Raw genomic sequence first — 13404 nt, forward strand, 5'->3', positions numbered from 1 at the left:
TTAAATCTGGCTTCTCTGACATTTGTTTTAAAAATGTATACACACTATAAATAATTTTTTTACTCTGGCTGTGAGTATCTTTATCAACAAACGACATTTTTAAATAATGTACACGGTAACGTTAAATGGTGACGGAGGAGAAAAAATGGTGTAAAAAATAGTTGTTAACGAACGGACGGTAAACAACTGACAATGCGATAAAACACGTGAGCCATAGGACCTGTATGTATTATGTGCATCACTGTATCCCTTCCACAGTACGTTTTGCAGCTGTCTTCCAGACACTCCAGTAAAAACTGGTTTTTTAGTCCGGACAGCTGTAAAACGTTGGTAACCAGTAAGGATGCACAAAAAAAAAAAGTCAACTAAAATGTGTATTACGATTTACGAGTGGCGGCAGCCACGCAGTATGCGGTATAGGTTGAGAACCAATGGCTAACGGGTAGGGAAGCAGCAACGGGTCGCGGTACACAGGGGCCACTTTTCATGTCGCGGACTATAGTGATTACACATACAATATAGACATTGGAAACTTTTTAAGAACACCTGGTCGTACATTATCTGATAATGTTAAAGAAAAAATAATTAATATGGATAATTTACCTCCTGATGACTTTATATATCCATTTACTATGAATATTAGAAATGGTAAAAGCGTGAAAAGATCATTAAGAAAAAGTTATTTTGAACAAAACAAATGGCTAATTTATTCTCATGTCAAGTCCGGTTTGTTCTGCAAATATTGTGTTTTATTTAGCAATAAAGGAGGAAGGTATAACACGATAACTTTGAAAAAATTTATCATTGAACCTGTAACTAAATTTTCAAATTTAACTGGGAAGGATGGAGACTTGGAAGTACATAGCAATAATAAATATCATATTACTGCTATTCAAATCGCGGATGACTTTTTGAAAACTCTTTATAACCCCCAAAAAGAAGTTATTAATTTAATAAATAATGAAAGGCTGAGTCAAGTAATAGAAAACCGAAAAAGACTTACACCGATTATCGAATCAATTTTATTCCTCGGCCGTCAGAATATTCCGTTTAGAGGCCACCGTGAAAAGGGAAATATTGTAGATAATAATGAATCCATTGTAAATACAGGCAATTTTCGTGAGCTACTCAAGTATAGAGTACATAGTGGCGACTCTACATTAGAAAAACATTAAACATCTAAGTCTAAATCAACATATATTAGTCCTGGGGTTCAAAATGACCTGATTAAATGTTGTAAACAAATTATTACACTACAAATTTTAAAAGAGGTAAAAGATTCTAAATTTTATAGTTTGTTATTTGATGAAACAACTGATATCAGTCATGTCTCTCAGATGTCTCTTATATTGCGATATATTAATAATGGTATAGTGCAAGAAAATTTTATTTCATTTATTAACTGTCATGCATATATATATAGTATTGAAGAAGACGCTGGCAATACCATGTATGAACCTAAACTTACTGGTGAAATTTTGGGTAATACTGTAATTAAAATATTAAAAGAATTTTCTTTAAACCCGAAATACTGCATTGGGGTGGGTACAGATGGATGTTCAGTTATGGTGTCATCAATCCGAGGAGCTGTTAAAACTATTCAATCGATCGCGAAGAATGCTGTTCACTGTCCTTGTGCTAACCATGCCTTAAATTTAGCTATTTCTAAATCATCGACCGCACAATGTATAAGAAATAATGTTGGTCTTTTAAAAGAAATAATCTCGTTTTTTAATATGTCGTCCAAAAGAAACTTTGTACTAAAAACTGTTTTAAATGGCAAGCCTCATCTAAAAAGTCTTTGTGAAACAAGATGGGTAGAACGCCATGACAGTATAATGATTTTTAAATCATCAATACCTCAAATTATAGAAGCTTTGACCAATATTTCCGAATGGAGTGAACAAGATTCTTCATCTAAAGCAAGAACATTATTAACAGCTATGTGCACTTGTGAGTTTATTATTTCAATTGAAATATTATCCAACTTGCTTGGTGTCACAGCTCCAGTTAGTAAAATACTTCAGGGAACAGATAATGATGTTTTAGCTGCATTTGATTGTATCCAAGATGTAATTAGTATTTTGGAAAATAAACGTACACAGTGTGAAAAAGTTTTTCAAAAACTATTCGAAGACAGCAGTTTATTGATGAAAGATCTTGACATTGAAATAAAAACTCCAAGACTATCTAAACACCAAACTAATCGCTCTAATCACCAATCTAAGAGTACCGAAAAATATTACTGAGTATCTGCATTTATACCGTTATTAGACAATGTATTAGAAGACTTAAAATCAAGATTTTTAAACAAAAAAAACAAGACAATAATGATATTAATTCAACTTATTCCAAAACATATTATTCATATTGATGACAAGATGATTGAAACAGTCACAGAAACTATAATAACACATTATAAATTTGATGATGAAGCATTAGAAGAGTCCCAATTGAAATCTGAAATAGAACTGTGGAAAGAAAAATGGAACAGAATAAAAAGTGAAGGTAATGTAATTATATTTTAGGGTCTAACATTACTTACTACAAATGTATTGAAAAAAAATTGTGTTATTTTTATGTACAGATGGAATTGTTCTTAATGATGCATTAGCATCTATGGACCAGTGTAATGAAATATTATACCCAAATATTAAAAAAATACTACATATTATTGCTTGCTTGCCTGTTTCTGTAGCTTCTGCTGAGCGTAGTTTCTCAACATTAAGAAGGTTTGATTTTACTTATTTCAATATTTCATGAATATTATTAATAATATAACTTTTGTAGATTTATTTATATGCTTTTGCATCATGCATGATTATATTTTATTTTAAATAAATTGCTTAAAAATAAAATTGCTTTGTTCTTTTAAACTTAGATTAAAAACTTGGTTAAGGTCAAACATGGGTGAAGAACGCTTGGTTGGATTAGCTTTGCTTAATATTCATAGGCATAGAACAGTTGAAGTTGACGAAGTTATTAATTTATTTGCTGGCAGTAAAAAAAGAAATTTAGATTTTGTTATATGATTCATGTTTTAAGTATTTAACAATAATTTATAATAAAGTTTCAGATTATATTATAACCATAAAAAAATTGTGTTATTCATTATGCCCCCCCCCCCCCCCCCCCAAAAAAAATGATTCACAGGTACGCCACTGATTTTGATGACTATTAATTTCATTTTTCCATTTCATTGGCTTGCTTGATGTACCCTAGCTACAGATCTGATAATAATTAAAAAATTGAATTTGAAATCATACCAGCATAGTTATAGGTATAGGTGCATATCTTACATCTATCAACATTAGCAAAACTTTTATTATTTTTTTAATATAGCACTTGATACTTAGACCTATTTATAAAAGAATTTTATATTAGTTATACATAATATGTACCTACTATATTAAAGATAATTTCTTATTTAATATTTAAATGATGTGAATTTATGAATTTATTACCATAGCTGTAAAAAGTTTCTTTGCCTATTTTATTCTTTTATTATTACCTTTAATAAATATTCTAATTCCGGGTTGCACAAAACATTTAATGAATCAATAGTGAGCTAATGGTCCCTTAAACAAGATTTAGTGGCCCATTATTGGTCCATTACATTTTTAGTGAACCATTAAATTTAAAAAAATTTTATGCAACCCAGCATAAGTATATTATGTTTTAACAGAAGTCCATAAATAATATTAAGATTTTTGATGGATGAAAAAAAATTGTGTCACTACTTTGGTTCCTTAACATTTTATTGATAAAAAAGTAGGTACCTATATATAATATTATAATATGCCATGTGATGTGTAGCGCTGAAATTAAAATAAAATATATAGTGATGAAAGTAGAAAATTATTTCAATATAACAATATAGGTATATATTATATGATATATATTATCTAGTTTGTTATTTTATAAATTGTATTAATTGTTCATTTTATATTATTTTTTTCATTTAAATTAAATCTGTACTTATAACTTATATTTTATTTATTCACATATTTGAATAGTTGCTACGATAATACATAGACTTAAATAAATTAAATACATTTTAAATAAATTAAAAGTAGATTTCTTTTTTTTATTACAGGTATTATAAATTATAATAATAATTTTAATTTTCACTATGGCTAGCTATAGTAATAAACGAAGGAAAATACAAATTGAATTACAAGGTTTAGAATCTACTGATTATGATACAGATGATACTAATTTAGTTTTCTCGCCACTGAAGGAATCTGACAAATTAATTGAAAATAAAAATATTAATTTTAACAGTTATAACAGTTATAAGTCTGATAAGTCTGAAAGTGATCAAAGTGATCCAAGTAGAAACGAATTAAATAAGAATCTTTCAGAATTCAATTTTATTGTATCTAGTGATAAAGAGGAAATTGTACCAATTATTGAAAAAAAAAGACTAGAAGAATTTATAAAAAATAAACTTTGTCACTGGGCAGTAAATTATAATGTTCCTCAGACTGCAGTTGATGGGCTTCTTAATGTTTTGAAAAATGATTTTGATTTAGATTTCCTCCCCAAAAGTTGTAAAACATTGATGGGCTTAGGATCATCTAAAGTAATTAACATACGTCAAGTAGAGCCTGGTATGTACTACCATTTTGGTTTAGCTTTCGGTATTAAGCGATTTAAATCAATTGTTAATTTTTCTGACAGTCTTATAAAAATTTCATTAGGAATTGATGGCCTCCCAATATCCAAAAGTAGTGGTAGTTGTTTTTGGCCAATTTTAGCTTATATTCAGCCTTATAGTAAGCATGTATTTATCGTCGGGATTTATCATGGATATGAAAAGCCTAAAGATAGCAATATATTCCTTAAAGATTTAATTGAAGAAATTTTAGATTTAACTCAAAATGGAGTTATGATAAATAATGTGAAAAAAAAAATTTCTATTAATGTCATATGTTGTGATTCGCCGGCAAAATCCTTTATTATGAGAATTAAAACTCATTCTGGATATTTTTCATGCCCTAGATGTACTCACGAAGGAGAGTATTTTTCAAGTGTTTGTTTTCCGTATAATAGTAATGGCAATACTGAAAGATATCATGCCGATTATATTTGTATGAAGGATGAAGAACACCATACACATCCTACAATATCATGTCTTGCACTAATACCGGATACAGATATTGTGAAACTATTTTCGATGGATTATATGCACTTAGTATGCCTTGGAATTACTAAAAAATTACTTGTTCTTTGGTTAGGATTAGGTAAAAACAAATCGAATGGTCGTTTGTCGAGTCGGCAGATTCAACAAATTACCAATGGGATTTTAAAAGTTAAAGGCAGTATAACGTGTGATTTTGCTCGAAAACCTAGGCCTGTAAAAGAAGTTTTAAGGTGGAAAGCCACAGAATTTCGTCAATTTATTCTTTACACTGGAATCATTGTACTGAAAGATATTTTACCCAACGATAGTTATAACAATTTTTTAGCTCTTTGTATATCAATGAGAATTCTATTATGTGAAAATAATCATCATTATTTAAATTTTACTCGTGAACTTCTAAAATATTTTGTAGAATCCTTTCAATACATATATGGTGTTAAATATGTATCACAAAATGTACATGGGTTATTGCATTTATGTGACGATTATGAAAGACATGGCTCCCTCAATGTGTGTAGTACATTTCCCTTTGAAAACTTTATGAAAGTACTAAAAAAAATGATCCGCAAACATTACAACACGACAAACCATTACAACGGGTAGTTCGACGATACACTGAATATTGTAACAATAATGAAATTTTAGAAATTAACAATACTAAAAAATTACAATTTAAAACTAAAAAACCAGATTGTTATGTTCTTACTAAAGATGATGAAATTGTTCAAATAACAGATTTAAAAAAATCAATTGCTGAAAAATGTTCTATAATTGTTGGTAAAACATTTATTGAAAAAAAAGAGCTTTTTACTATGCCATTAAAATCATCTAAATTAGATATTTATATAGTTCAAAATTTGTCTGACATTGAAAAACAATGGAAAATGTCTGATATTAAAAGAAAAATGATTATGTTTGATTTCAAAAATACAATGATAGCTATACCAATTCTTCATCATGATTAATTTATAAAATTAAAATTTAACTGTAAATATCTGTAATATAATACCTATAATTTTAAGAAAAGCATATAATTATATTATAATAATAAAATAATATATACCAATTGTAAATATAAGTTTGGACCAATATAATTTACTTATAACTAGCTGGAATATAAATAGTAGGTAATTCTAAAATTTATTTAGAAATTCATAATGTTAATAATATTTATTAGAATAATAGCTAAATGTCCATATTTTTTTCAGAACCATGTGGATCGTTGTTTATTTTAATGCAGATATGTCTGTTGAATGTGTCCCAAATATCTGGTACAATAATAAGGGATCATGTGCCTGGCCAAAAAAGAGAGCCAACATAAGTAGTTACATAGAAAAATGTATTGATCCTGATGAACGCTCAGATGAATTTCGCTATTATGATGCAAGAATTTTAAGCAAAAATCCTTTTGGTAATTATATTGGTTATATAATGATAATTAAGAATCAATTAAAGTAGGTACCTCTAATGCTTAATTTTGTTTTTAAATATACTTTTAGATGATATTAATATAGCTCGAAAGAAAGCTTCTAAAGCACAACAAACATCTGATTTATCCAGTACTGAAAATGAAAGCTATAAAGAAAAGCCAAAATTTAAAACCAGTTTGTTTCCTCCAAATAGATCTGAAAAGTCATCATCTGTATGTGTTATTACTGAAGAAAATAATAATGGACCAACTTTCCCTGATTTTGGTTCATTATTTAATGGTAACTATTGCTTTACATTATTTAAATACATGCTTGTAAAAGTACCTATATTAGTAAAATTATTATTTATTATACGTTTAGACTTAGATGGAGGATTGGAACTTAATGATAATGGAATAAATCATACACCTGACAATTGGTTGAATACATCTGCAAGTAATAAAGATATAAACTTAAATGAATTTGATGAAAACCAAGTCTCCCTTCACGATAATAATCCGTCATCGACTAAAAAAATAAAATTAACTTCTGATGTACACCAATATACAACACCAACATCAACACCAATTATGAAACCAGTAGCAGTGCACAGTGAAAGTGATAAAAACGGTAAACATGACTAGTTGAATATTATGTAATAATATACCAACTTTGGCTATAATACTATAATAAATTGTGGTAATATCAGTGTTTGCTTATTGGGGAAAGGGCGCAAAGGGACAGAGTACCCCAACTAATTTTTCAAAAATGTTAGCGTACTTCTTCTATTATTTTTTAGGGGAACATACAGGACACTTCATCATTTTGTATTTTTATCAAAATAGGCGAGATACCTGCTATAGGTACCATCATAATATTTGTCTTATGGATTATTCATTAAACTAATTACACTAGAGTCTTGGTAACTCGAATGTCAAGGGAGATAAAAATTAATTTGACGTATATATTTTTCGAGTTACATATAACTTTATTTACATACTTTTAATTTCCTAGGGACAAAAAAAAAATTGTGTTATCGAGATTCGACTAATATTAACTAATTATTAATAAACTATTAATTTATTAACTTTTACTATCTGTTTGAGTTTGTTATTATTTATAACAATAATATAATAATATATTTATAGGCACCTTCAGTAATTACCTGTCTTATATTAACTAAAAATTTTTTTTTTTAATTTTTTATAAAGGTATATTATATAGTTTTTATATAATTTAAAGAGGGGTTTTAGGCAGTGTGGGGGCAGAGACCCAACTTCTCATTAATGTTTAACAAGTGATGGGGATACTGTTTTTTTAAAAGTAAACATTCTCTCTACTTTAATTTTTCCAAGTCAAGCACTAGGTAGTTTACCTAATATAATATAAAATCATACATTGTAAAATAACAGTTATATTTTAAAATTTTTTAGCTTTTTCTTATAAGATTGTAAACCGAAATATTATAACATTAAAACATGAAATGAAAAATATGCAAGATCGATTAGATATAGTCATCAATATGCAAGAAAAGATGTATGAACATTTATGTAATTCACAAGTTAAAAACAATGCTTCTTTAGATGAATTAAATGATTTTGATATAATGTGTATTGACAATGAAGCGGACCTGAATATTATGGAACAAAAGTTAACCGATGATGAATGGTTCAAGAAATCTATGTTAAAATAAATTATTTATATATATATTACATTTATTATGACGTAGTCATGCAACAAGATTAACAATGACATATTTATAGATTAAACAGTTAAGCCGTTTGATGGGACAAACTATACCTGAGACAGTGAGGAAAGTTATGAAAACTCTTTTCACTGATTCATTTCTCAGTGAATTTTCTTACATCGGATTTAAAGGAAAAAATAATTTTTCAACACTAAAAACTTGCAAAGTCATATTTGGTAATTAAATTTATTAAATAATTATAATAGGAATAATGTACACAATACATCACACTAAATGAATATAAATGTAATTGGAATATGTAACCAGCTAATCATTGAAAAACATATATAATTTATTTTTTCAAAACAATTTAATTATTGATATTTACTCTCATTTTAACAAATAACTACAGAAAGTTTTTCTTGGCCTAAAGAGTGCTGATAACTGCAGTTTAACTTTGATCTTATTGGGAACCTTTTTGGTGATTTAATAGATGCCCTGCAATATTGTACCTTTTGTATTATATATCATTGCAATCACCTACACTTTAGATCTGACTATAATTATTTATTTGCTAATAATAATATATTGATTTTTAACATGTTTAGAGTCAATCAGAAAAATGAAAAAATTTTCCAATTCCACTGATTTTGAAATTGAAAAGCCTCTCAAAAATTGGATGGCGTAGGCTACTCCACGACTGAAAAAAATTGCACTACCTGACCAAGGCGAAAAGCATAATTCACTCAATACAAACAGTTGTTAAAGTTCATTAAAATATTTTTTTTTTTTTTAAAAAAGTTGTTAATAATATAAGTTCATTGTACTAAATTATTTTGCAAAGGTCTGCAAAGTTGCATAATTTATAAAATATTATTACTAGTAATAGTAATGAATATTATAATAAGTTAGAAATATTAATTTTTATTTTTAATATGATTTTTTGCAAAGTTTTTGCCATTGTGTAGGTTTTGAATAATATAAGTTTATTGTACTAAATTGTTTTGCAAAGGTCTCCAAAGTTGCATAATTTATAAAATATTATTACTAGTAATAGTAATGAATATTATAATAAGTTAGAAATATTAATTTTTATTTTTAATATGATTTTTTTCAAAGTTTTTGCTATTGTGTAGGTTTTGAATTTTTTTTTTTTAATTATTATATTTTCTAAAATAAAAAAGTTGATTTTTACTATAATTATAATAACAAAGTGAGTAATATATATTATATAAGTTCAATATAATATTGGTTTTTATCTTTATTAAACTTGATTATACCCTGCATTGTTACATACTTACATGAGATTATAATACCTAACCTATATTATATGTATAATAAATAAAGTAAATACATTTAATGTTTTGGAAAATGGTTTATCCTATACATTTTATGTATGTATTTTTATATATATTATGTGTATGATAGAATATGTAAATATTGAAAATATTTTGAAAAGGTGTTTGCTCAAATATATATATAATTTTTAAAAGCCAATAATGAGTAAATATTTCACTCAAATATGTTCGAAATATTCATAAGTCTTAATGTGTAAATATTTAGATAAAATATTTAAAATATATTGTGAAACAATTTAATTACAATATTTTATCTTCTACAGTAATGTGATGTGAAAATATTTTGACAAAATTTTAAAATCATATGAAAACGTTAATACAATTTTCTGATAATATTAAGATTTTAAGTAAAATACTTGTGAAATATTTTGGCAATATATATTTTCCATGTGGGATGGTAATACTTACGCGACGGCGGCAATATCGGCCGTCCGCTTTCCTTGACGCCGCTCCGCCCCGGGATAGATAAAACTCGAGATAGTTAAATCGATCAATATTTATTAAATATATTAATAATAATAATATATTGTAATACACTCTGCGTTGAAGTATTCGAACGTTTCTGTCACATCCATCGTGGAGCTAGGATATTATTATTGAGTTGCCATTTTTTCATTCCAAAAACAATCGTCTCTTTTAATTATCTCGAATAAAAATCCTATAAAATAATAAATATAATTAAGTAGTATAAAGTAATTTATATAAATTAGTAAATAAATATCTTATATACCTTTCGGTGTCCAAATACAAAAATAAGAATACATTCTGCGAGTAATGTGAAGTTGACCCTGCACTTGATAATAGTAATTATCTGTTCTTTTCAAATGCAATTTGTCATCTAATATTTTACAACTCTTTATTTTTTTACTATTTATTCCTTCTTCTGGAGTCATATCTTTGGCACTTGCTGGGCATTTTTTTTCGATCGCTTATCTTTTTTCTTCTTGCCCTGCTAATTCCATTTCTTTCCAGGCTATGTCATGAACATACATAAAAATTTTCGAATGAAGTTCTTGATATAATCGGTTGGACATATTTGGCATATTTAATGTTGCAGAAAATTCGTCGAGTTGGCTGTACCCTTGACCAGCATTTACAGTAGCACTTACTATTGCCATGTTAATGTTAACATTTTCGCCTTTAACATTTTCACTATCTATTTGTTCTTTTAAACCACACACTTTACAATTAAACTGAAATGTACTGTAGTATCCCTTTCTATTTTCTCTCACAAACTCTAAATCTCTAAATGAACAATCAAATCCCAAGTGTTGTATAGACTGTAAAGATTGAAAAATATGTTTGAGATCTACAATACGTCTGCCCTCTAATTTTGCCCATTGGTCATCATTACACAACTCGTCATTTTCATGCTGTTTTTGAGGAGTTAAGAGTACTGATGTCACATTATTTTGGGAATTATCTTCCGGTATAATTTGTGAATTTGTTGTATTCGAAGAAGTTGATGGCGTTTGACCAATACAATTTACCTACAACAATTTATAACTTTATAAAATATTGATTGAATAAAAAATGTCGATACGTGGCTATAGTTCTGCTGTACAGTAGGTTATAAGTTAGTTATTTTAGTGAAAGGTATTCAATTTTAATTCAATGATATAATATCATTGTATATTAAAACAATTCTGAGCGAAGACGGTTTGTCGGCCAATTTGTATTACCAATTTTTACCTATTTATTTTACTATTAGGCTATGTCTGTATAAGAAATAAATAGGGCTCAGATTTAAATGCTCTAAAAATATAAAAAAAATCTCTTTAAAAAAAATGCGTTTATGACCTAAAAACTCTAAAAAATGCGGTAAAAGTATAAAAAAAAGCCTTTCAAAAAATTCATTATTAAATAAATTTAAATTATTATTAAAAACGAAGTTATATTTGTTATATACTGTGCAAAAAAATGTTTAAATAAAAAAATTAGTTACAAATTAAATTACATTTGCATTGCACTGTAATGAAAATGTATATTACGTACGTAGTACCTACCTACTTTATACTACTATGTAGGTAGTACTTATATTCAATGAGGTCAATTGTTTAGTCATGATACGAGAAATAGGTAAAACATGTCCTAAAGTAATAATTGGTGCATTTGAGAGGTCAATATCTCAATTTTCCAGTAGTTTTCAAAAGCGCCAGAAAAAATAAAAAATAAAATAAGGAAAAACGGTAATTTTTACGAAAAATCGATTTTGGGTGTCGGTGTAAGACTAAAAAATTATCGTAGTTACATTCAATTTTCACTGACTGTTTATACTGACATTTTCTATACTCTAAGTAGACAAACTCATGAAGAATTTCGTATAGAATTTTCAAACCTTAGGTTTAAAAGAAAAATTTTTATGAATTTCTAACTCAAAATAAATTGCAAATTTTCGTGATTTTTACGTATTTTGTCAAAATTTGACCTTTCAATACTTATTAAAAAAAATTATGACTATGTATTTTTAATATTTTTTAACTACTATTGTGACAATATATTAGAAGTCTTGTATCAAATTTTGAAGCTTTTTTACCCAACGAATAAAATTTAATTTTCATTTATAAAAAAAAAACACACAACATAGTAAAATCAATACATACTAAAACTGAATTAACTAATATTATTAGAGCATGTTCATCATCTCAGGAGTTATATCAATATTTAATTACTCAAATATAAAATCCAAATACAAATATCACCATATATTTTGAATTAATATTTAGAATTTTCAGTATGATTATAATATCATCCAATAGTTAATTAATACAATAGATTTGTAATATATTTTATACTTACTTTTTTAAATCTATTTAGGGAGTTAATATTTCCTTTGTTCTTCTTTCTTTTGGATAAAAGAGTTTTATTTTTTTTTCCATAACGCCAGTCTTTTTTACTGTCTATAGTATCGAAGATGTCAAATATTTATTTCACAAAAAAAATCTCTCACTATAAGGACTGCGCATTAGTTTCAAACAACAGCAGACGTCTGACTAATCGAAATTCGAAATTCGAAAATCAAAATTAGAATATTACTTTTACTCCCCGTAGAATAATAAGTACCAACGACCGGTGGCGGACCGAAACAGTTGAGCCAGACGATATTAATTATTATTATATTGTGCCCACCGCCGCCGCCGCCGGCGCACGTTTTCTTATCTTACATTATATTCCAGGAATATGATGGCAGTTTATTTTCAATTAGTACCTACCGCCAAATTCGCCGATCCGATACATTTCCGCACTCGCAGGCACATGTCAATGCTATAGATTTTGTCAAATAAACACCACACTATTTAAATGACAAAAATGCCAAAAAGCTAGACAAAATTGTGGGAGTTGGATTAGACGGATTTTTATTTTGAAAATGGATATTAATTAGTCATTATGTCAGTAAGGGAATGGTCGAGGGGATTTTCTTAATAAAAATTCTTCGATAAAATATTGACAATTTAAAAAAATAAGAATTTTTGTATTTTATATATTTAAGTACGCCATTATTTTTTGTAATAATGATAAATTTCCACGGCCATGCTTTAGAAGAGTTGTTGAAGATTTTCAATTGGTTTTCAAAATTAAAATCCGTCAAACCCAAGTCCCACAGTTTTGTCTAGCTTTTGGCCTGTTTTACGTGATAATTTGTACCTGCTCCAGCCCCCTTAATTCTATATCACTTCCATCACTTTTATTGTCATAATCATCACCTTCGGAAATGTCATCGTTCGTCACCGCTAAAAAATATTAATAAACAATATTAATAAAATGTTTTAGATGAATAAATATTTGACATACTTTTGTCTTGAA

General features: G+C 27.4%; 2 protein-coding genes across 2 annotated transcripts; both read left to right on the top strand.

The window, feature by feature from the left end:
* The first annotated feature begins 590 nt into the window (after window positions 1–590).
* LOC132933116 (zinc finger MYM-type protein 1-like) lies at window positions 591–1175 on the top strand. The gene has a single exon (XM_060999443.1). It carries the CDS (start codon window positions 591–593, stop codon window positions 1173–1175), a length of 585 nt encoding a protein of 194 aa, XP_060855426.1.
* A 1155-nt stretch (window positions 1176–2330) lies between these two features.
* LOC132933793 (uncharacterized) lies at window positions 2331–3032 on the top strand. The gene is made up of 3 exons (XM_061000071.1): window positions 2331–2508; window positions 2588–2732; window positions 2882–3032. Exons 1-3 carry the CDS (start codon window positions 2331–2333, stop codon window positions 3030–3032), a joined length of 474 nt encoding a protein of 157 aa, XP_060856054.1.
* Window positions 3033–13404: the final 10372 nt, after the last annotated feature.

Source organism: Metopolophium dirhodum, chromosome 1 (genome assembly GCF_019925205.1).
Source record: "Metopolophium dirhodum isolate CAU chromosome 1, ASM1992520v1, whole genome shotgun sequence".
Lineage (NCBI taxonomy): Eukaryota > Metazoa > Arthropoda > Insecta > Hemiptera > Aphididae > Metopolophium > Metopolophium dirhodum.